Source organism: Octopus bimaculoides, chromosome 1 (genome assembly GCF_046866305.1).
Source record: "Octopus bimaculoides isolate indiv1 chromosome 1, ASM4686630v1, whole genome shotgun sequence".
In the NCBI taxonomy this organism is placed as follows: Eukaryota; Metazoa; Mollusca; class Cephalopoda; order Octopoda; family Octopodidae; genus Octopus; species Octopus bimaculoides.
In genome coordinates, this window is record NC_142928.1 from 41,037,544 (window position 1) to 41,064,161 (window position 26,618).

General features: G+C 37.4%; 2 protein-coding genes across 8 annotated transcripts in view; one reads left to right on the forward strand and one right to left on the reverse strand.

Moving 5' to 3' along the window:
* Window positions 1–6,491, reverse strand: part of LOC106871166 (histidine ammonia-lyase) — a 75,265-nt gene extending 68,774 nt beyond the window's left edge. The window contains exon 1 of one of the 2 annotated variants that reach the window (XM_089350494.1): window positions 6,301–6,491. The gene's annotated coding sequence lies outside the window, so the exon portion shown is untranslated. The remainder of the gene's footprint in view (window positions 1–6,300) is intronic. The other variant, XM_089350488.1, reaches the window with a different exon arrangement.
* LOC106871129 (uncharacterized) overlaps window positions 1–26,618 on the forward strand; it is a 60,318-nt gene that overhangs the window by 10,297 nt on the left and 23,403 nt on the right. For 4 of the 6 annotated variants that reach the window (XR_016241422.1, XR_016241423.1, XR_016241421.1 and 1 more), the window contains exon 2: window positions 10,714–10,896. Coding sequence is in view for 2 of the 6 variants with exons in the window: in XM_089350499.1 (XP_089206625.1) it covers window positions 10,714–10,864 (151 nt within the window). In the remaining 4 variants the exon portion in view is untranslated. The remainder of the gene's footprint in view (window positions 1–10,713; window positions 10,897–26,618) is intronic. The other 2 variants (XM_089350499.1, XM_089350506.1) reach the window with 1 other exon arrangement.

Here is a 26,618-nt window from a genome sequence, read left to right on the forward strand (position 1 = left end):
ATGTGAAGTTTGTATGTTTTATAAGTTCGTTTTATGTGAGACGAAATAGGTACTGACATTTTGAAACTGACATTTGTTTGAGAAAGACAACCAAATTCGTTCTGCGAAGAGTCAGGTGTGAAGTGCATTTCCTGCCAAGCTATCATAAAACTAACGGACCTCCGATTTCTTAGAGGACTTATATACGTTTCGAAAGGTAGGATGTTTTGTAGTATGTAGATATGTGCTAGATACCTTTGATTATGTGATGGTCAGACTGTCCAATTCCTGCAGAGACAAGGAGAAAGATAAATATTTGGAATGATGTCTGTCCATGAGGCTAGGAGCAAATGATGATACTATTGCAAATGTTTCGGTTTCTGGTAAGGAGACCGAGAACCAAGAGGAATTTAATTCGGAGAGAGATGATTTGAAAAACAGTTAGTTAAACATTTGTAGGTCATCGGAAAAGTTTGTTTGTATTGGTAGTAGATGAATATAAACGGGTGAGGCTAGGAAAGTTTGAACCAGAGTCACGGAGTGATTTTTATTGCTGATATTTTTGTACTCGCTGAGTCTGGAAGAAATAGGGCAGTATCTATGACTTTTATAAGTCCACTGAGCTTGATGTCGTTAATCTTCTGTTTAAATTGTTGCAAGTCAACATCGGTAGAAAAGTCGTGAGCAGGGAGAAGATTCTAGAGGCTCTGTACTGGCAAAGACTGAATATAGTTGTTAGTGCAACGTTGGAGGTGAAGTTGAATGTAACCATGATGACGCGAGATAGAAAGAATAAGTCGGGGTTTCTTGAATGGAGAGGTACTGGACATGCCTGCTCCGTGAAGTAAGACAAAGAGAATATAGTATGCCTGTAGACCAGGGATGGAGTATGTCTGTTAGTATTTAATAGTAACTAGACGGGTAACCTTCTCAAGATACAGTCCAAGACATCTATGTGCGGATCAGTACCGTTCCAGTGATGAGCATGGTGAACGATTTCATCAAGAAATAAAAGTGGTAGAAAGCTGCTACAGTGGCAGACTTACACCAAACATGCTAACGGACTACTGCTGGTTTTTAAAACGAGAAATGGACATGCAACATAAGTGTAAAAAGAGGACGCCAAAGCTATTTTTGAAAAACATAAAATTAATAATATTCACTTTACACTTTTGTTTTGTGTTGTATTAATTTTGGAGCTACTTATCCATCTAGTTGCTATTGTTCTTATACCAAATAACAGTAATTTACGCTTCACATAACATTCATTTTATTTGTCATGAATTTTCACATTATTGTAATTTTGATAGCAGTATAATAATGATAGCGCAAAAACCTGACATGCTAGAGCAAAAATGATTGCAGATTCGGAATCAGCTCTCCCAAATTACCTATGAGCACCATTTTGTCTAAAAGTAACCAAAATTTCGTTGTCTAGTGTAATCGTTGTGGAAACCAGCAAGTTGTAAGTTCTACATTGAAGTGATCTCTTCTTAGGTGAGGTCTAGAGGGCTCAGCCTTTCCTAGAATTTCCAGAAGAATACCAAAGAGAGCACTGGACCGCCTGACGGACTCCACTCCTGGATTGTCGAGGTTAACTTCCCGAGCTTCTTTCTTTACCGTGGAACTCACACGGCAGTGAGGGTTTGTGTTTGAATTTCTTCCATAACATGCTAATTAACCTATAGCTAGGACCCTGACAGGTACTAATACTCCGAGTCAGAGTAGACCTAGGAACAACAGTGGATATGAGATGATTCTATACACCTCAAAACCTTGGATTCCATTTCCTGGTGCAGTTTATTTAGACAAATGTCTGAATAAAAGGTGGGGTAATTACAATTAGCCAGACCGTTTTTAATCGCAGGTCTGTTCAGTCAGGAGGTTCACAGGGGTCTAAACAACAACTATGATAAAACCATTATCAGGAATGTAACGGTTGGGTGCTGCTATCTGGACGTTGACTGGAAATTCAGACTGCTTAGGTGACAAGCACTCACACACACACACACACACACACACACACACACACACATACACATGCGTGTGTGCAGAGCGCATAAATATGCAAATACAGACCGAAAGAGAGAGGTGATAGTGACATTACAATTTAGTAATTAAACACGATTGACATAAACACTTCCCTCGATTATTCACATTGAGAAATATGCTCTCTCACACATAAACAAGGAGAGAGAGACGGGATGAGTGAGAGAGAGGGGGAGAACCAGAGAAACATTGAAAAGGGAGAAGCATTGAAATGTCTGGTATGAAACACGTCAGCATCGGCGTCGGCGTCGGCGTCGGCGTCGGCGTCGGCGTCAGCGTCGGCGTCAGCGTCGGCGTCAGCGTCGGCGTCAGCGTCGGCGTCAGCGTCGGCGTCGGCGTCAGCGTCGGCGTCGGCGTCAGCGTCGGCGTCAGCGTCACCAAACGGTTACACCAAAACAGCTGTGCCAGAACTTGATAATGATATTATATCAATGATTTCACTCTTCATAGTCTCTACCTCCACCATTATCCATCAATGCTTCTACAGGAAGCTTTATGTACTCGTCCGACTTGCTAGAAATACTAACTAAATTTCCCTTGTATCCAACCTTACTGTCTTACCAAGATATATCAAAAGTTGGGAAATCTAATTTTAGGTACATGGTACCAAGAAATATACGGGATGGTCATGGCCAGAGTGATTTTCATCCTAATTCAACTTAATCGGGGTTACTACTAGAGCTAAACAACAATTAACACCATAACCACCGCTAAAACTATTAGCATCGATCCATTGGAGAAATATATATGCAGCCATTCAACCTGCTAGATATACCATCCAAATCCCCGTCTTAAAATGCATAGATTCACTAAGATAAGAAGATATGACATTTATGTCAGTGAAAACACACAATGGTTATAAGTCAAGTAGAATAGGACTGACTAGAGTTAAACAGCAACAATAGAATTCAACTTGTTAAATTAATAGTCCCTGCCAACTATTTTTATAAGTTTGTTACAGTCAGCGTCTCCGAGAGAAACCAAGCACGGCGGAACACGACTACTTTCGGATCCCTAAAAGTAGGGGGGAGTAAGAGATTGAGCAGGGAAGTTTGTCAAAAATACACGAGTCCCCACGATTTCCACTGGTTCCGAAGCGTTGTTTCGGTTGAACTTAATTCATATAGGCGTCTGGTCACAGCAGCAGACTACAAATTGTATTCAGGTCACATCTCTTGGTAACACATAACACTCACCTTAGTGATTTTCAACTGGCTAAGAAATATATTCATATAATAAATATAAGAGATACATCAATGAAATAATATTGACATGTCAACTATATAAGCAAAAAGGCGCTACATTAATGTTTAATGATATGTGTATATGTGTATGTGCATATGTATGCGCGTGTGTATGTGTGAGTGTGTCCTTGTATTATAAACCTAAACCAATACAATGTGGTTTCAGTACGACTTAGGAATGTGTCCTGCTACTTCTAATCCTTTATGATATTGTTACTAACAAACTGAACCACTTAAGCAATATATTCTCCCAATACAAAATATTAATTGAGTTTATCACAATTAGAAACACAGAACATATTGCAGCTAAATTTTTCAAATTTGCACTCAAGATTTCTTCATGGTCCATTTTTGGAATAAAGGGAACGAAAGTCATGTTTGAATATAATATCTTTAACCAGTCAAAACCTATCAGTTCAATTTAATCGAAATTAGACAACACCGAGAGAAATCCTTTATTTTTATACTCAAATATGGTTCTTTATGGCTAACCTATTTTTTTGTGCAACTACTGTTATCACTTTCATGGAGATTTTCAACGCTGTGACCTCCTATTAGAGCAAGGCTCTGGCAGCAAGCGTGGTTATACCAGGATCTAACACTCACAAAAGAAAGTGTTACTGTAAGGTCATTTGGTTTGCCCCACCCTTCCCACTCAACGTTAAAACTTGCATAAGGATCTTTTTTAGTTTAGTAAACAAGCATTTCACACACTCCCATAGGTATGGATGATTATTTAATACACAAAACTTAGGGGTCTCATTCAGCTATGCGCCCAGTGTTAAAAATATTTTAGTGAACGCCACCCCTAGACCCCGTACAGAAGTAGGATGCTCACGTAGGGTTAACAGGGAATGCCCATTTGGCGACTGATGCAACTCCGAGAGTCCCTTTAAGCTGCATCTAAATTATCACTGATCCTCTTTTACGATCTCAGAGAAGCACAACGTTACGTGTTTAGCCAAATACATATGGCATTTAAAAGAATAGAGAATGCTATACAGAATTTAATGGAAGATCCTGGAACAGCTTTGACCATAATTCAACGGGAGCCGTCGATGCAAACTTTGTTTGTACCCGTACTATGTGGTGCACAATTTGAGACCCTCTCGTCCACAACTTTGCCTCATCCTATAGGAGATGATTAGCATTAAACAATATGGTTGTATGGCGAAGAGTATTTCTTAAGGATTTTTATTCTCCCTATAAAACAAAACCAATGCAGAATATGATCTCAGGTCTCAAAACTAGTCAAGTGCCAGTCACTTTCTTTTCATTCTTTTTCATCTATTAGCAAGATATCTTTAGCACTAATTATGGATATAAACGCATACACTTTAACCTAGGAGATTGACACCTTACTTATTTACTCTCTGCGATGCTGAACGAAAGTACTGTATAAGTATCTTCATAAGGAATCATTTGTTTCCTGTTTTCTGGCCTACAGATGTGCTATCTCCTCTCTTCGTCTTTTTTATCTCTACATTTATGTTCTCTGCTCCTCAGATCTTGTTGTTCTCATATCTCTACTAATCAGGTACCTCAACCTGCTCGTTTCTCCACCTCTTGTCACTCACCCCTGTTGCATCCTAGCACCACCACCATCATCCCGGGTACGTATTAAACCAATTTCTAGCTCTTCCTACTCAGAAATCAGTTCTCTGGAATCATCTCTCTCTGCCCATGGGTTTCTTGCAGGTGTTGATCTGCAGCAGTTTAAAATTAAAATTAGCAGCATCAAGTTCAGTGGTCAAGGAGAGCCTGCAAAAGTCACAGACACTTCTTCTTCCTTCAGACTCAGCAATTAAAAAACCCAAAACTATCTTACTAAATGTTTAACATAGTATTGACTTCTTTAACGTGTGAGACGAATTATAAACTTTTACTGGCATACTTAAGTTCAGCAAAATTTATAACAACCGAACTTTCCAAATTTAGACACAGTCATTTTGCAGAGCCCAGTCTAACTTTGGAATAGTCAGGAAATTATGTTAGAACCGAATATCATTAGTCTATCAAAACCTAACAGAACAATTTATTTATCATATACAACTTCTTCAGAAACCACTCCCTACGCACAATTACGTAGAGAATGTTTTTTTCTTTTTTTTCTTTTTTGCACCCTACTAAAATTAAGCTACCTTTTAAATAAATAAACAATTCAATGACTCACGACACATCCAAACAACTTAATTTTCCCAATATTTAAGAAATAGCTCTACGAAAGCTAACCATTAAACACTTGCTCGAGTTCAAAATCATAAAGTACTCAGAGATCTGCTGAAATTTATCGCTACATAAGGTATCTAAATCTCTTAGTAGCTAATATACGTCATTAGTTTAAACATTATGAATTAGTATCACTCAAAATAAATTATATCAATTCTACCGTTTCGTGATTTTTCATCATCACAGCATGGAAATTATATTGTCATTGAAACTGTTTTTCAAATATCTGTTAGAAAACTGTTGTAATAATGCCCTTTTATTTGTTCTGTAGTGTTATAAATTCATTCATATTTAAGTCCACGCAAACATTTAAATTATCACGAATTTCGCAGTCTTTTGCATATATATGCACACATAGACGATCTTTTGATAGCAAACTGCAATGAGAACAGTAGCATTCAATATCTTCTAACGGCATTCAAACGACTTTTCAAAAATGCTTACGTGCTATAAATCTCATTTAAATGTGGTCTTCTTTTTTTATATTTTGGCGTTTTTCCCAAGATATTGTGCAGAATTTCATTGATTCCCATGAAAAATAGTGCAATTAAAAAAACCTTTTTTTCTATATGCAAGGCACAATTGCAGAGTTTTATAGGCATGATAAACTTATTTCGCTTTTTTCCTTAACCGTGTTGAAGAAATGTTTCCATCAGGAAAGTTAAAATTAGATTTACAACCATATTTTTCACGCCGCTTTAACCGAAAACTTAAGGCGAATTACGAATACACTGACTCATGTTATTTCCACCACATGTTAGAAAGAAGAGATTTTATCATCTATACAAACCACAAATACCTCACATATGTTCTGTCTTCGAACTCCAGTAAATATCCTCACCATGAAATTCATTACTTTTTCATAATGCCACTGCTTCATGCCGATGACTTTACACGTTCAAAACCAAGGACACAGTTGCCGATGCCTTAATTAGTTCGCATCAAGAAACTAGTTTTCACTAACACAACAGACTTTGCTGTTTTAGTAGTGGATCGAAATAATAGCAATTGTATATAGTCTGGATGTTCGACCAATCACGCTATTCAACGCAGTAGTTTTATGCAACGTATCGAACGATTTTCTACAATACCTGACGCAATTCCTCTCCAAAAGTTCGTCATCGTGTTTACAGAAGTTGAAACTTTGGCCAGCAGATTCGTAGGACCTGGCGTCAATAAAGACGTGCGAACAAGGGACTGAAATCATTTCTACCATAAGCGATCAAATTTTCAAATATTGCGAAATTTTCTACAAAGAATTCAACGTTCTTTTTTTGAACTTTGCAGCTATGCCACTTTATTTTCCACTGGGTATCTATATATTAGATATTCAATGATTAATTTCTTAAACATTTAATGTACTTAGCTATATGGGATCATTCCTGAACATGATTTGGTGATTAGGGTGTTGAGCTTATGATCGTAAAATCATAAGTTCGATTCCCGGACTGAGTGATGCACCTGATGACCATTTCTAGACATGCAGTAAAGAGCTTTGGCAGTATGGTATCTCCTTCCTTGACACCCTTCTTAACTGAGACCTTTACTGGTAATATAATACTGGTAATCCGTTGAGTATCCAGAGTTTGATGTATTGCGCATCGACACCTTGAATTTCCCGAGATTTCAATACTGTTCATTTCGGCGCTATCGAAGGCCTTTTCGTAATCAATAAAAGCGATACACAGAGGAAGCTTGTGTTTGTTCATTCGTAGTGTGAGTGGTGTTAGAGTGAGTATGTGATTTATTGTAATATAATTCTTACGGAAACCTCTGCTGTTGGTCGTCGGGGTGTTTCGATAGCCTGGCAACTATGGCCTTTGCAAACAAGTTAAGTGAGACAAAAGGCATATGGGGCGAGCAACTAACACACCTCCGATTTGTAGATGACATTGTACTCGTCGTTGAAACCACAGACCAGCTGCAGACCATGCTGACAGAGCTGAAAACTCAGAGCTTAGTTGTAAGTCTTAAAAGTAACTCACGAAAATAAAATATATGCGGTCGGAAGACCTAGCACAAGGCCGAATAGCGGTGGGAAGCGATGAAATCGAGGAAATAAAGGAGTACGTCTACTTAGAGTACACTGTGAATATACGCCGAGATATAGATACTGAAATAAGCGCAGGATGGAACGCATTTAACTTAAAGGATGCGCTTCAAACAAAGCTAGACAATGCCATACGTACCAGACTCTTTAATAGCACCGTCCTACCTGCGCGGTGAGATGTGGACTACTACAAAGAGGATAAAACAGCGATTGATTACGACGCAAAGGGTCATGGAAAGATCCATGCCAGAAACATCACTAAGAGAGCACATTCAAAATGAGATAATTCGAGGTGGTATCAAAAAGTCCCCGAACTAGATCTGTAGCATGCCAACAGATGGCAGCTCACGGTTGCGTGTGCAATGAGAGCTGGAAGTGACCTTCATGAGATAGTGTGCCGAGTGACATTACTGTGTTTACTTCACAAGTTGTGAAATTTGGGATTTTGTGATCACGTGTATGCTGTAGTCTACTATTTTTGTCATGGACAGTAAGTTGGAACAGAGAGCCAACGTGAAATGTTACGTTAAACTTGGGATTAATGTGAGACGAAGCGATTTCGGTAGAGGCATAAGGTCAGTCCAAACAGCCTTTGAATATCGCATTGTATCGCTCAAGATAACACCTGCTGAATAGTAAAGAAAGAAATGTATGCATTCCATGCATTCCTAAAAGTGATGGTAACAACATCTTCAGAGTAAAAGAAGAGCTACTGTACTGGTACTTTAAGAATACAGCTGCTTCATGCGACCCAAAGGAGCCTGGATTGACCTACCTACACAAACTTGGAAGAGAAGCAGGCATCATACCAGCACAAGGCAATGCATGGGTACATATCCCATAAGCTAGAGGGCAACAACAGCATTAACGGGAAGAGTATTTTCTCCTGGATCTGCAATATATACATTACATACCTAGAAGGATATGCTTTCGCTATCCAAGAACAGGAGATAACTATTGAATACCTGATAAACAAGGACAAAGATACCACCAAACCCTCACATTGTGATTTAAAAAATGTTGTGCTATATCAGCGTGGTTGATATCGCCCACATCATCAGTAGCTGCTCCAGAATGTATAGAGATACTACCTGCTCCTGAGACATGATATAGTTGCAAAGACTATTTACAATGTTATACGCAGGAAAGACTGCCTTGGCGTATACATCAAAGACATGTCGGTGCCCACAAGTATTCACACCTTTAAAAAACAAGAAATACTGGTGGAATACCTCCAACAAAAACCATCAATTCGGTGCAAAAATAATAGATCTGATATTGTTCTGTGGGACAGGGGACAAAATCATCCGCTGTTGTAGAGGTCAGCTGCCCAGCGGATGTAAATATACAATCAAAAACCCAGGTAAAAGAGAACATCTATGGTGAATTAGTGCTCTTGTACTCTGACTATAAATTCTCATTTGTACTTATCATCATTGGTGTATTAGGTTATGTATCAACAAATTTGCACAAAGACCTAGAAATACATACATGCACACATACATACATACATGCAAACATACATACATACATACATACATACATACATACATGATGGCTGCCCCCTCATTATCGAGTATGGCCATTGCACGAGGCTTAACGTGACTTTTTAGCCCAGCTAAAGACCTACAATGTCTTGTACAGAATTGGCAGTTAAAACCTTTACCAACGATAGCCGGCTGTACTTGTAACTGGGCTTCATGTACCTTTGCATGTCGTTTAAGTCCTCCCGCCGAATTACACTCCCTTCCACATGCCTAACAGATATGATTAGTATGGTGTGTAGCATACATACATACATACATACATACATACATACATACATACATACATACATACATACATACATACATACATACGAATGTACGTATATACGCATATGTGTATCAAATCACAAATTTGATTGACAAACTCTGAGGATGTATATTGTTTTCCTTTCATAAATGAAGTAGAGATCACGGTTTCTGCGTTAACTTCACCTTCGTAACACAAGATGAACACCTATATTAAAGCGATATTTGGCGAGCAAGATAGGACAGGTAGATTGCGTTTGGAGTTCTCAAGTTTCTTATGATCCGTCACCTCTTACATATTCTTGTTGTGCAATAACACGGTGACTGTGAGTAAGACCTTATTTGCATAAAAATGCATAAATATCATTGATTTGTGCCTGCGCCTTTTCTCTTGACTCTCACTGAATTTGCCCAAAGATAGTTTCAACAGCTACCACTCTCTAGCGAGTATGACTTGATAGCATGTACCATACTTTCGCTAATAGTTTGAGGCACCTGTGCTACCTCGAGCTGACCCCGATACTCTTTCGATCCTACCACTCTAACCCAGAAGGACAGCCAGTATATCACAGCAGGAGAGACAGGGTTGCACCAGCACTAGGCCGATACTCATAAGGTCCGAGCAGCATGAAATGAAGTATCTTGCTCAAGGACACAACGCGCTGCTCGGTCTAGGCATTGAATCCATGGCCTTATGATCCTATACTCAACACCCTAACCACTAAGCCACCTTCAGAAATAATTCCATTATTTATGAACATGAAATACTTAGGAGATTAATCATTGAGTGTATAGCATCCACGTATTCGATAGAAAAAAGTATAATTGCAAAATTCTATTAAAACTCACAATCAGCCCCAGCCCTCCAACTGCCCTGCAGCAGTTTAGGTAAAACCAAGGCTTTCAACGCTTAGCGGAAACCAACCAATCTTACAAACTACAATTTTGCTACACCATCATTTTGGACATGAAGGATACTTCCATGCATTACACATTCCTCAAGTATCCCCACTTTCCAAAATGTAGCCAGTCCATCTCTTCCTTCTCTTTCGTTCAATCCTCATCTCTTTCACTTCTCAACCATGGTGGTTCTATGAGCAGTGCTCCAGCGGAAAAAAAACGTCTATATTCAACGTCCGCTTTGTATCCAATCTCACAATACACGTACTTGGCAAATCTTTGCAAAATATATTCCTTCATCTCGTACACTCACACACTCATTCACACGCATATTCGCGAGCACCTCTGGTTACTTCAAACAAATAATTACATAGCCCCTAACGATGTCCTTTGCATTACCTTCCAAAACTGAAGTCAAAAAACTTATCCTTTGTACTCATTAAACACTTCACTCTCTTTCTCTCTTCAGGAATATATCCCAAATTATGGAAATACACTACAGTGTGTGTCACAACCAAGAAAGTGTTCCTATGATCCTGTTTGCTATTGTCCAAACACACTTGCTTCCATCATTTCAAAACTAATGGTGCAGTCATTAACAACCTACGGTACTGTATCAGGTATGTGAAATCCCTGCCAGGACTACCTGCCAGTGAGTACTCTCCACCTTCCTTGGATTGTTTTCTTCCTGTCTTGTCGTGCTTTCGTGACACGTGCTAGCAGAGTTTTCTCTGATTCATACGTTATCATCTCATGGAGGTTCCAGAAGTTTTGCTCCAGTGATTTTTTTCTTTCCCTATACACTCTTCCGTTTGCTCCAATAACGTCTAATCTTTCACAGATTATGCCAACCTTCATTTCTTCCTAACCTTTCGCATTCAGTATTATTCTCACTAATTTGCCACGAATCTCATAAGCAATTACTTTGAAGACATCAACAAGTGGAGTCATGCCAGTCTTGTCAGCTTCCACAACAAAAGTAAATAATTACTGCACTTATCACGGAAACATTGCCTCTAACCACCACTATACTAAACATGAACAGCATGCAATTATAACCATCCCGATCACTTCAATTACTAGACCTCACTAACATTGCTGATCTCTTCTGGCGAACACATACTGCTTCTAAGACAACACTATCCAGTGCGTCTTTCGTTATTTGAGATATTTGTGTCTGGTTTGGGGAAAATTTGGATGATATTTCTAACAATCGTGTAGACGCGTAATGGTTTGCTCTTTAGCTCGAGGAATTTTCGTTGTTAATTGACCCCCAAACCAACCCTAATAGAGTAGAGATATGATGAAACACACCTCGACTATGAATATCTCGTCCTGTTTTCAGACATCGAATATTCTAGTTTACAATATGTAAACATGTATTTTCTTTTTTCAAGATTAGAGTGTCAAAAATAAAGGGAGATTTTACAACTAATACTAGCTATTCGAGTGACCACATAAAAGCTCTTGTTGATGATCCTGTTACTGTTACTATTGTTGTAGCTGGGAGGGGCAGGTTAGCCCCAGATCAAGTCTGAGAAAAAAAGTCTATGATCAAAGACATTCCAACCATAACCGTCCTATTCTTTTTTCTTGTATGCAAAGAACTTATGACTGCATTATCTAGTGTACTCTTGACTAAGAAGCAAGGTGTGGTCTAAGGCTGATTTGGCTACTATATCTAGCATATCGAGTAACAAAGTAAGGGTTTCTTGGTTGTTGTTTATATTGATGGTAATGTTTTTTCCTAGACTCCGCAGAATGAGACTTGAAGGAGGTTAGACTCTCCTTTCTAATAGTTCGAACGAACGTGTAGAAGGCTCCCTTGTGAGTCAGTTGTCGATGTCGGTGGTTGTGCTATTTAGTCGCAGTCAGTTCCGACGTTGCAAGTCTAGAAGTAAAAACTCGTTACAATGGCCCTGGATGGACCATCCTAACTAGTAAATTATATGTCCTTCTCAACAGAAGTATTTACTTCATTGATATCATTTAATACGCATCATGAATTCAAGAACAACAGGATCTGACTGCCTACTCAACTCATAGCTTATCTTTGAGGTGTTGAATATCTCCGGTTTTTTGCATAAAAATGCGAATGGAAAATTTTGATGATTAAACGTAATTCCAAGAAAATTCACGTTTCTCTATTCTGAGAAACTGAAACGTTTGTATTTAAATATATTTAGTTGTGATTAAATAATGAACCTACTGTGTTTTATTACCTAAAAGGTCTAAACAATTTGACAGTTAAGAATTTCAGTAATATCCCCTGGAGCGGGGATATTCCCAGTACCCATTACAATGCCTAATTTCTCTCAGACAAAAATTAAATCAAGACATAGGACAGATAATAGAAAGCGAAGCAGATTCATTCACGAAACAATAATACAAATAAATACGTGTGAAATCGGAAAATGACCACCGTTTAGTCAGATGAGCGGAAAGCTGCAAATATATAGTCAATGGAAACATCAAGAAAGGAATTGTAAAGGAGTAGTATAAAAAAAAAGAACATAAAAGTTTGAAAAGTAAACAAAAATTTACTTAGAGAAAAGAGATTTTATACTTACAAAAACGGCTGGAGTGCAGAGGTGACAACGTGGCGGTCATAAGAGTCGTAAGGTGCTATGAGAAGGGAAAAGGAGCATATAAAATTAACGATTTTCGTCATTTGGGGGCAAATTCTCTTGCAACCTAAGAGAAAATTTTAAGTGCACATGCATTTAATTTGACGACTGTGTTTCATGGGTTTTGTTCCACTGATCGCGAGAATCAAATATCGATTGCAACGGTTAGAACCGACAATTTTAAATGCAGCTGTTAAGAAAATGCATGTTACATGTTTGAACACACAACGTTGCAACGTTTAGAATTGATAATTTATTTTAAGTGCAGGTGTTAAGAAAATACATGTTACAGCAACCTGAGAATGCTGAAATAATTGATGACCATTTTAACCCTACAACAATTTAGGTCAAATTTCGTTAATCAGTTAATCAAAAATCATCTTATGCTTTGCTTGAGTGGCCTAGGTAAAAATTCCTTTGTTTCACCCCATCTTTAGTGCATATTCCATCTGTGTATATAATTTCAAGAAAATCGTTTGAAAACGTTAAAAGTTATGGCAGAAAATAACATTCCTATGAGAATTTGCATTGAAATGTCCTACTGATTTTTGAATAATCGATTCTGATTAAAAGTTATCGATAGTTTTGAAATTCTAAGTGCGTCAGTGACCGCATGGGCATAAGCACCACACACGTATCAAGTTTCATCAAGATTGGTTGAATAGTCTAGGAGGAGTTAAAGTAACAAATTCACAAACACATGCACACACACAGCCACAAACAGACAGAAATTGCTATTTATGTATATAGATTGTCATCATCGTTGTTATTATTATCATTATTGTTGTTATTATTATGTGATGAAAACTCACAGCTTATTTTGCTGGGTATGATGGAATGTGTCAGCTGTCCACAGCCAGCAAACTATGGTAGCACTTGTTTACTCGTCATGCTCCAAGAACCCTGCGAAGAATTCTTGCAGTTCCAAGTACTGCTGGTTTTTGTAGATGTTCTACCTTCACACTTTTTCAGCAATGCTGGAAGTTGAGTGCTGATACTTCCAAGGGCGCCAATTACTATTGATGTCACGTCTACTCTCCTAATTGACCACAACCTTCATGACAATGTTGCAAGAATGATCTATTTGGAGCTCTACGGAAATCAGGTCCTACAAATAATAAAAACTTAGTATGAGAAAACCCTAGAAGGAGTCACCGAGAATGAGAACTGCAAAATCCTGTGGGATGCAATGATTCAGTGCAATCACCTGATCAGACATCGGAAACCGGACATTGTTGTGGTGAATAAAAAAGAAAGAACATGCATGTTAATTGACATAGCATGCCCCGGTTACAAGAAAATAAGGGTAGAGAGGGAAGTGTTGTCTTCTAGCCACTTTGCTGAATGGTGGGTGAAAGTGGCAAGAATAGTACGAGTGAACGGGACTACCCCGAGCATACCCCTGTAGTTGGAAAAAAGGAAACAAAAAAAGGCACCTGCCCCAAAAGTCAGGGTACCCATGGTTTTTTTATAGGATTTTTCCATGAGCAGCCCTCGAACGTTGGGTGCATATATTTGTTTGCTTCTTTTGATTTCATTCTAAGTGATTCAGTAATAATAAAGAATGCTCTTGCTTTGAGACGCCAAATTATTTTGATCTCCATCTCCACGTCCTTATATTTGCTCAATTTCTCAAATGTTCTCAGAATGTTTTTATTAGCTATGGCTGCAACATCCATCAAAAGACAAGCCTTACCGCATGATTTTTCACAATGATATCTGGTCGGTTAGCCTATATTTCCCGATCAGTCTGATACATTCAGTATCCCGTGCAACTTGTGGTGATTTATGTTCCCATAAATTCCTTAAGTGAAGGATATTATATGCACGGCATATTGATTAGTGTATGCATTGAGATGCCCTGTCAAGTCGTTGAAAATACTTTGTCCTTGGAACTAATCCCTGCCATGCCGGGAGGCTGGTTTGTTTGATTATAATTTTTATTTGTTTTGCTTTTTCAGTTCGTGTATTGGTTCATCTAGTATTTTCCGAAAGTCTATCACATCTTTCGTCGTTGAGTGCAGCTTAGCTTTATGGCACTTTGAGGTTTCAGAACCAGCTTTAACATCCAGTTATTTGCCTGCTGCAAATAGGAAAAATGTTCCACGGTTATTTTCAATGAAAGCTGTGACTGTGCTAATTCCCAATCGCCTTCTTTTCTCGGAAAATATAATCAATACTTTTCCCGGAAAGTATAATCGATACTTTTCCCGGAAGGTATAATCGACCATTTAATTGGAAGGTATAATCGATTCCTTTCTCGAAAAGTATAGACAATCATAATTATTTTAATATCTTGGAAGTATAGTAAATAACTTGGAAGTACAGATTCTATGGTAAAAGAAGACCTATCTTTAGGTATAAGGATAAGTTGAAACAATCGCTAAAATCCCTACAGATTAATTTAACATATTGTTTTCCTTCAAACACTCGTGCATCGAAATCAACCATCCTCATCATCATTATAATCACCCTCATCGTCGTCGTCATCATCATCATCATATCATCATCATCATTATTATTATTATTATTATTATTATTATTATTATTATTATTATTATTATTATTATTATTATTATTATCATCATCATTATTAAGGCGGCGAGCTGGCAGAATCGTTAGCGCGCTGGATGGAATGCTTAGCGGTATTTCACCGGTCGCTACGTTCTGGATTCAAATTCCGCTGAGGTCGACTTTGCCTTTCATCCTAACGGGGTCGATAAATTAAGTACCAGTTAAACACTGGGTCGATATGATCGACTTGTTCCCACCCCAAAAATCTGAGGCCTTGTGCCTCCAGTAGAAAGGATCATTATTATCATTATGATAATTACTATTATTATTATTATTATTATCATTGCTATAATTATTATTATAATTATTATTACCAGTTGAGAACTGATGTCAATGTAATTGACTCATCCCCTTCACCAAAATTGCTGCTCTTGTGGCAAAATTTGAAAATATTATCATTATTATTATTTTATGTTTGACTTTTGCTTTGCATTTTACAAGTTGGATCCAAATCTCACCCAGAGACCTCAAGAGACAACAAGTTAGAAGTTCATGTAGGTGTTATGCCTAGGGTACCATATATTTGGATTTGTACATAGTGTTGTTATAGAGAATGTTTAAGAAACCATAAGAAAATTATGTTTGTTTTAAAATTTGAGATCACATAGACAGTATTTTACGTAGGATATGGGCAGTTCCCATGAGCACTATCTTTTGAACTTCAACCATTTTGGGGTTTCCTGGTATCTGAGCTAGGTAGTAATCAGCCCGTTTCGCTGTCCATTCCCAGGGCACCTATGACAATAGGTATTGTTTTAGTCTTCAGGTTCCACATTTTGCTAATTTCTATTTCAAGATCTTTATATTTGCTCAGTTTTTGGGACAGTCATATCAATGAGGAGGCATGATTTTTGTCTGAAGTCTTTCAGTATGATGTCTGGCATATTTACATCTATCTTTCTGTCAGTTTGAATGGTGAAGTTCCAGAGGAGTGCGATGTGATCATTTTCAAGTACTGGGGGTGGTTTGTGTTCCCACCAGTTTTTATCTTGGGGCAAGTCCAGGTTTTTGCATATTACTCAGTGAATATATTGTGCAGCTCTATCAAGCCTGTTGGGATACTCTGTAGGCGCAAGCAGACTGCACATGGAGACAACATGATTGATGGTCTCATTTTGTTGTTGGCATATACGACATAATGGGGAGCTGCGGTTCTTTAATATGTTGGCCTGGTAGTTCTTTGTAGGTAGGCATTGATCTTGGGCTGCTATGATAAATCCCTCTGTTTCTGATTTCAAGCCAGAGGCCATTAGCCATTGATGGGTAAGGGCTTTGTCAATATCTGCATTATTCGCTCTCTTTGGGTATTTGCCATTGAGAGGTTTTTCCATTATTATTATTATTATTATTATTATTATTATTATTATTATTATTATTATTATTATTATTATTATTAAGGCGGTGAGCTGGCAGAATCATTAGCACGCCGAGCGAAATGCTTATCCGTAGTTCGCCCGTCGCTACGTTCTGAGTTAAAATTCCGCCGAGGTTGACTTTATCTTTCATCCTTTCGAGGTCGACAAAATAAGTAGCAGTTGAACATTAGGTCCATGTAATTAACTCATCCCCTCTCCACAAAATTGCTGCTATTGTGGCAAAGTTTGAAACCATCATAATTATTATTGTTTTTGTATTGTCCCCTCATTCTTCGCCCTTATGGCAAATAAATTAAATCATTACTATTTTTTTTTATCAGTAGTTTTATTTTTATCACATGTTTTCACTACACTACCGAGCGCAGCTCTGTGTGCCTTGAGTATGTGCTGTGGTTTGTTGTCATGATCTCATTTTTACTGTATTGAAAGTGTTTTACGGAGGATGTGTGCGGTGCTTGGTAGTGCTACTTTTTGTATGTTATATATACTTGTTAGTCCTGGTGCTTTTGTTATGGATTTGCCTGAATATTCTTTTATCATACCTAATGCGCCTATTATGATAGGAATTGTTTCTGTTTTTAGACTCGACATTCGAGTTACCTCTATTTCCAGGTCTTTGTATTTTGAAAGTTTCTCCGTCTCTTTTAGAGAAACACTGTCATCTGTTGGTATTGATACATCAATTAGAAAACTTTTTTTTTTCATGATCTCTGACAACTACATCCGGCCTATTGGTCTTAATTTCTCTATCTATGTGCATTGGCATATACCAGAGTATGGTTACTTTCTCACTTTCTGTGATCTTTTCTGGCGTGTGTCTATACCATCTTTTTTCCGTTGTTATTCCATAGCGTTGGCACAGCTTCAAGTGTATGTAAATCCTGACTCTGTCGTGTCTGTGAACATATTCCTTCTTAGCCGGGATTGGGCAGCCAGAGACAATACGATTTATTGTTTCTTGTCCATCTCCACATATTATGTAGTTACTTGTATTTCTTTTCATTACATGTTTTTGGTAATTTCTGGTGGGGAGGCTTTGGTCTTTTGCTGCATTTAAAAATCCTTCAGTCTCTGCTTGGAGACCTGAGCTTCTCAGCCATTGTTGGGATTTTGCTTTGTCTTTTCGTTTAGTTTAATCGAGTATTTGCCATGAAGGGGCTTTTCTTGCCATCGTTTTATCATGGTCCGTTGCTGTTCCCGTTTTAGTTTGGATTTCAGTTGTTTTACAGCTTTTGTTGTTTCTTCTTTTTCTTCATAGTTGTTAGATACTATGACTTCTTTTTCTATATTTGTCAGCTTCCTTAAAGTCTGAAAACAGTCTTGGATTCTTTTACTGTTTCAATGACCTTTTGAATATTTCAAGACGCTGATAGTTCTCTTTCTTAACTATATTCAGTATTGTTTTTCAAACCTATTGTCCAGGTACTAATGGTGTCTTCTGTGTTTAACAACCCTCTGCCTCCTACCTTTCTTGATAAGTAGAGCCAATGGAAGATGGCAGGACAATTACGTATCACAATGCGCTCAGCTGGTAGCTGAATCAGTCCTATACGTGACAGTTGGTATTTGACGTAACTCCACAAATAAACAATGCCCGGATTCTGGACGAGTGAGTGTAGAGCAGTTTCCTCGCTCTGCACGTATCTCAGGCAGTCTCGATTGGCGGCACATCAATGTCTGTAAAGTTTATGCCAACCAATAATGCTTCCGAGTGTAAGAATTCAAGAATTTATCCATAGACTACTTCTCAAAAGTCCTCAGTAACATACCAGCTAATTGATTTTCGTCGACGATAGACTTTCCCCGAGAACGTCGTCGCCAGAACTTTCATTACTCGCATTTCTTGACCGATAGAGGGCAGTGGATGCTTGATAGCATTCTAAATGTCACGCAGAGATCTGTGAGTGCTTGGCGATACTCAAGATGCCAAGAGACCTATTTCAATCTTGTTTGATCCAGGACTGCAGCTCTGACAAAGAATGGAGCTAAGGAATACGTGGCTGACAAACAGCAACCTCATATCTTCATCGTAAAGGAATTGATAGAAATATCGCAGCCTTGAAATAATAATAATAGTTTCTGATTTAGGGACAGGGTGCGTGACATTTAGAATGCTGCTAAGCTGTGGAAAAACCGATTTGACAAAGGATGATGATATCTATTCAATTAAAATATAACAAAGCTTAGGAGTAACAAAACTTAGGAGTGTTCAAAACGTGCTTGGTAATATATCTCAACAGGTTTATTATTTAATCACAGCTAAATATATTTAAATACAAACCGTCCAATTTCTCAGAATAGAGAAAGGCAAATTTTCTTGAAATTACGAGTAGTCATTAAAAGATGTAGACTAGGCGGTCAGATCCTGATGTCCTTGAATTCATGACGTAACTACGTGTTAAAAGACTTCGTAACTACTTGTCCTTCTTAGCCAAAGGAGATCAGTTGGAAGAGCTTCGCATTGGACTCACCTACTAGCCAGATCAGTGCTGCACGCGATAGCTGCTGTTCGACATAACTCCAAAAGTCAGCAATGCCCTGGCGTTGGACGAGTGCAAACAGAACTTTTTTGTTGCTTGCTGCAATCTAGGATGAGCCCGGATGACGACAATTCGTCTTTGTACAGTTTATCTAGAATTGGTAATTCCCACTACAGCATTACTAAGCCAGCAGTTTCCGAAAATTATCAATGAGCTTTGTTCTGAATGTGTTTATGAAGTGATTAGCCGGTTGATTTTCATTGACATCCGGAGTTTATCAGAGAATGTCGTCGCCTTCATTCACGACTTATCCTCCGTAGAACGCCAACGTGGAACTTCTACCCAGTGGCTTGCCCGAGGAGCAGAGATCTGTAAGTGCTTGGCGACACTCAAGATGCCAAGAGATCTATTTCAGTCTTGCTTGATCCAGGACTGCAGCTCTGCCAAAGACAGGAGCTAAGGAATTGATGGAAATATCGCAGCCTTGAAATAACAATAATAGTTTCTAATTTAGGGACAAGCCCAGCAGTTTTGATTAGAGGAAGAAAATCGATACCATTGACGCTACTATTGGACTGGTACTTTATTTGATCAACACCGAAAGAATAAAATGGCAAAGGTAACTGGGATTTGAATTAAGAACATTGAGAGCCAGATCAAAATGCTTTACAGTATTTCTTCCAGTTCTTTCCATTCTGAGTTCAAATTCCGCCGAGAACAACTTTGCTTTTCTCTAGAATCGATAAAATTAAACATCTCTCTTGTACTGGGAACGAAGCTGTCGACTTATCTCATTTCACATAAGGATGTTAGCCTTGTGTCTAAATCAGAAATAATAATAACAGGAGTGCTATAAGAGCGTAAATCTCTGCCAAGGCAACACCAACCTCCTCTCAACGATTAGCCAGAGATGATTTTAAAAATGAGAATATCAGAAATAGACTCGACTGCTCTCATAAACGTGAATACTAAAAATGAACCCGACTGCTCTCAAAAGTTAAGTAAAAAAAGAAAAAAAGAAAAATCCAGAATCCTTGTCCAGTACCGGATCGATTCCAAAACCTAATCAGTTTGTGCTAGTCAGAGTTTCATCCGAATCCATCAATCGATTCTTGAGATATATTGTCCACGGACAAACAAACAAACACGATTGAAGACAGTACCTCCACCTTCGCTAAGGTGGAGTTAATAATAATAATAATAATAATAATAATAATAATAATAATAATAATAATAATAATAATAATAATAATAATAATGATAATAATAAATGGTGTTAGGAAGACACTCGGCAAGAAATAGAAACAGAATTGAAAGAAGATGATAATGAAAATAATAATAATAACAATCCTTGGGGAAGGGATAGTCAATTACATTGACCTCCAGAGTTCTACACCAAATTGTTCATTTACAAAGTTATGTGATAGAGAAAGGGGAAGAAAGACAGAAAAAGACAGTAAAAAATAAAAATAGAAAAATAAAGGGGAAAAGGGAAAGAAAATTCACAACGACAATGCTCTTCTCAATACGTGTGACGTACCAGTTAAGACAATCTTTTGCACTTATTGTATGGATGGTAAGACAGGGATCATTCTTAAATAATTTTCAGTTCCTTTTTTGATCATTCCAAGTGCTCCTACAGTCACTGGTATTGTAACCGTCTTGAGGTGCCACTTTTTCGATTTCGATGAGCAAATCTTTATATTTTCTAAGCTTAACAAATTATTTTAAAGAGTTATTATAGTCACAGAGTAATGTCATGTCAATCAATAAACAGACTTTATTGCTTTTGTCTTTCACAACAATATCTGGTTTGTTTGCTTTGATGGTCCAGTCTGTACATACTTGGAAGCCCCAAAGAATAGTTATGTTTTCTCCCTCGGTTACAGCTTGTATCATTTGTCAGTAGTTTTGATTTTATAATGCTGACACATTATCCAGTGTAGATATTGGCCAACTCTGTTATGTCTTGATTTGTACTCTACAGGTGCTAGAACCTTACATCCAGAAATTAGGTGCTCCACTTTTTCTATCCCATCGTTGCAGTATCGGCATTTTAGATATACACCATTTTTCATCACATTGTCTTGATAGTTCCGGGTGAATAAGCTCTGATCTTTGGCAGTCAAGATAAAGCCTTCACTCTCTGCCTTTAGCCCTGAGCTCCGTAACCACTGATAGGTGTGCTTCTGGTCTACAACAGCTTGTTTGCTACGGGCCACATATTTGCCATGCAGAGGTTTTTGTTCCCACCTATCAGCCAATTGTTCAAGCGCATTTTGCTTTGCTATTGATTTAACCTTCTTTGCAACTACAGTTGCTGCACTTCCATCATGCTGTTCAACTTGGGTATTATGCATAAGCTCACTCGAGAATATTTTGCTCTCCTTCATAACAGAATGTAGCTTCTTACATCTTTCATGGTTTTCAATGAGATTTAGCATCCAGTGGTTGGATGTTTCAAGATATTTTACCAGTCCAATTGTGGTGGTTTTGTAAGAGATTTTAAACTGGATCAAGCCACGACCTCCTTGAGCTCTGGGTAGTTAAAAATGATATGCGTCTGCTTTTGGGCGGTACACCTTATTGCAAGTTAGCAGCTTACAGATTTTCCTGTCAGTCTTCCTTATTTTGTTCATATTCCAGTTCAACACACTGAATCTGTAATTAACAACCGGAAATGCTAAGGAATTTATAGCTAACATCTTATTGCGTGCATTTAACTCAGATTTAAGGACTGCTTGAAGTCTCCTGTAACACTCCTTCCTGATCTTCTCTTTCATACTTACATGTTGAATGCCAGATCCCTCATTTATTCCGAGGTATTTGTAAGTTTGTTCCTACTCGAGTTCTTTTATGACTATGTCAACATCCAACTCCACTGAAAGTGAGGTCTTCCGTTTCCCTTTCTGGAAAGTGGCCTTGGCACATTTATCAAGACCAAATTCTATCCCAATGTCATCACTGAATGCTTTCACAGTACGTAGTAGTCCTTCAAGCTCATTATCGTCTTTGCCATAGAGTTTTAAGTCATCTATATAAAATAGATTACTTATTTTCTTGTAGCCAATTTTCATCCATACACTGTTCTGTTAAGTTCACTTGTCAGAGGTATTAGGGCTATACAGAAAATTAAAGGTGAAAATAAGTCACCTTGGAAAATGCCGCAGTTGATATTAATATTTTTTATGGTCAGTACTCTATTAGAGTGGTATTGTTGGAGATTTGTATTCCACGTTGACATGTTGTGCTTCAGGAAGTTTGAAATCACAGGAGAAATTTTGAAGGTAGCCAGCGATTTTAAGATCCATGATTGTGGTATGCTGTCGAAGGCCTTTTTATAATCAATCCATACAGAAGTGAGCTTTCTGCGTTTGTTATAACAGTTCTCAAGGATCATGCGATTGACAAAGCGTTGGTCTTTGCATCCATGATTATCATTATTATTATTATTATTATTATTATTATTATTATTATTGTTCAGTAGTTTTATTTTTATAACGTGCTTTCACTTCACTACCCAGCGCAGCTCTGTGTGTCTTGGGTATGTGCTGTGGTTTGCTGTGATGCTCTTATGGTTACTGTATTGAAAGTGTTTTGCATAGGATGTGTAGTGCCCAGTAGTGCAATTTTCTGTATGTTATATATATTTGTAAGTCCTGGTGTTTTTGTTATGTATTTGTCTGAATATTTTTTTATTATACCTAAGGCACCTACTATGGTAGGAATTGTTTCTGTTTTTAGATTCCACATTCGAGTTACCTCTATTTCCAGGTTTTTGTATTTTGAAAGTTTTTCCATTTCTTTTAGGGAAACGTTGTCATCTGCTGGTATTGATACATCAATTAGAAAGCATTTTTTTTTCTTCATGATCTTTGACAACTATATCTGGTCTATTTGCCTTAATTTCTCTATTATTATTATTATTATTATTATTATTATTATTATTATTATTATTATTATTATTATTATTATTATTATCATTATTATTTGTTTGACTTTTGTTTTGTATTTGTACATGTTGACTCCAGGTCTCATCCAGAGACTTCAAGAGACAAGTTAGAAGTTCATGTTGGTGTTATGCCTTGTGTGTCATATATTTGGTTTTACATATAGTATTGTTCGAGTGAATGTTTAAGAAAACATAAGAAAACTATGAGTTTGTTTTAAAATTTGAGATTACATAGACAGTATTTTCTATAGGATATGGACAGTCCCTATGAACACTATCTTTCGAATTTCTACCATTTTGGGGTTTCCTGGTATCTGAGCTAGGTAGGAATCAGCCTCTTTTGCTATCATTCTTAGGGCACCAATGACAACAAGTATTGTTTTAGTCTTGAGGTTCCATATTTTGCCAATTTCTATTTCAAGATCTTTATATTTGCTCAGTTTTTGGTAGGTCTTGACAGATACATTTACGTCAATTGGGACAGTCATATCAATGAGGAAGCATGATTTTTGGTTGAAGTCTTTCAATACAATGTCTGGCTTATGTGCATCTATCGTTCTGTCAGTTTGAATGGTGAAGTTCCAGAGGAGTGAGATGTGATCATTTTCAAGCACTGGCGGTAGTTTGCGTTCCCACCAGTTTTTATCATGGGACAGGTCCAGGTTTTTTCAAATTACCCAGTGGATATATTGTGCTGCTCTATCATGCCTGTCGAGATACTCTGTAGGTACAAGAAGACACAACACGATCAATGGTTTCATTTTGTTGTTGACATACATGACATGTTGGGCTACTGCTATTTTTTAATATGTTGACCTGGTAGTTCCGTGTAGGTAGACATTGATCTTGGGCTGCTATGATAAACCCTTTTGTTTCTAATTTTAAGCCAGAAGACACTAATCATTGATGGGTAAGAACTTTGTCAACATTGGCACTATTAGCCCTCTTTGGGTATTTGCTATTGAGAGATTTTTCTTGCCATTTATCAGTAAGAATATCTAAGGCAGCAGTTTTAGTACGGATTTTTATTATTATTATTTTATGTTTGACTTTTGCTTTGCATTTGTACAAGTTGGATCCAAGTCTCACCCAGAGACCTCAAGAGACAAGTTAGAAGTTCATGTAGGCGTTATGCCTAGGGTACCATATATTTGGATTTGTACAGTGTTGTTCTAGTGAATGTTTAAGAAACCATAAGAAAATTATGTGTTTGTTTTAAAATTTGAAATCACATAGACAGTATTTTACGTAGGATATGGGCAGTTCCCATGAGCACTATCTTTTGAACTTCAGCCATTTTGGGGTTTCCTGGTATCTGAGCTAGGTAGTAATCAGCCCGTTTCGCTGTCTGTTTATTATTATTATTATTATTATTATTATTATTATTATTATTATTATTATTATTATTATTATTATTATTATTATTATTATTATCATTGAGTGAGAGAGCAGAGCATGCCATCAAAGTGACACTGGGGTAAAATATACGCAGCCCAATATACCCATCATGACTACCCGTCTGATAAGGGTACACCAGGCACATGCATCACAACCATATGTGCGTGACATGGTGATCTCATATCAAGATAAACAGCGCATGACCTCGCAGGTGGGGCCCAGTTAGAATTTTCTTCATGTCGAGTAGCCTATCCCGCTCAGAAGGTCCCTGAATAAGGTTTGTTTAAGGATGTTGAGCAAAACACCCAGGTTTCCAAAGGTGAATTATTCAAACCCCAAAGAATTCCTCTCAACACATGGCTATGATGCTCCCCCACTACTTCTGCTCATAATCAGAGATGCACATATCGTCAGACACCAAGGGACATGCTCAACTGGTTACGGTCAAACAACTGATTATTATTATTATTATTATTATTATTATTATTATTATTATTATTATTATTATTATTATTATTATTATCATTATTATTATTATTATTATTATTATTATTATTATTATTATTATTATTATTATTATTGTATGACAGAACTATTCCCTCTAAGCCGTGCACACATGTATTTTGTAATGCACAAGTAATTAATGCATACACAAGAATTTGTGTTGCACATAAATAGTTAGTTGTCTAAAATAATGTAAAAATTAATAGCTATATTCAGAGCCTTCATACTTAGTCACAGAAAAATGTTTTGCACAATATAAGATATATACCCATTCTGACTTAGAGAAATTAAAGGAAACATTCTGATAGGACATACAGATAAGACTCAGTGAGGAAGAATTTGAAACTCAAGAAGAACCATATACATTAAATAATCGAGATGAGAGGTAGGTGAAAAATCATAGGTAGTTGATTAATTTCAGTTTTGCCATGAATCCATCTGACAATCCGTTAAAGAAACACACTTAAAATTTTCCTACGACACAATAAATCTTGTCCTTGAACGTTATTGTACTTTTTGTCCACTGATTAGATCTCGTTCAGGCTTATACTCAATTTTCCTAACAGCAAGTTTGATTCTCGTCTGAATAAGAGCCACAGCTAAAACAGTAACTTAAACCATTTTCCTACATATGCCTCTCTACATCCAATTCATAACCAAAGCCTACCCCTAAAAAACACACAAAAGAACACAATTAACAGCAACCTGGAGAAGTTGCTAGCACCAACACGAACGTAAAGAACGTTCGGAAACAATCTCCTCTTCCATCACGATTTCCGTACAGCAAGAGCTACTGCTGACTCATTTTCCTGCATCAGTTATACCAGCCAACAATACTCTTCAGTCTTTAGAAATTCAGTGAAATTAGCGGTGTTATCCTGGGTACATTCGGTGATCAATGGGATGAGAATCTCCAAACTAAATTACCCGTGTACTATATTTACGTCCTATCTTTTATATCAGACTTTCCACTCCACACTCCATAAATTTTGATGTACCCCAAATTTATATTTTCCACACACGTTTGTAAACCAGTGTATGTGCACATGTGATGCATATCTATGTAGGAGTGTATCATTGTGTTTAACTTATTAAGACGTCAATGTCTGGTACGATTCAGTAAAGTTTTCATATCCTGGTTGCATTAAAACTTTTCTTTGATATTGCTTATTTCTTTTGTTTTGCAAGCATGGCCAAGTAGGTAACATTTATGTGTTCGGCTACCATTTGGTCACTTTTAACGTTCTGTAAAGAATGACTCGTTGCAGAATTGTTCAAGGTATGATACTCAATACAGACCAGCATGTCATTTAAAAGGACACGAGATACTATTCATATTTTCTACAAAATAATTTTCTAGGAAATATTTACAAAAATCTCTAAGCAGTCATAAATGTGTACGTGCGGTTGAAACCATACCTACAAAAGAATGTAATTGCTTGGACTTAAAAAAATTTTATGTG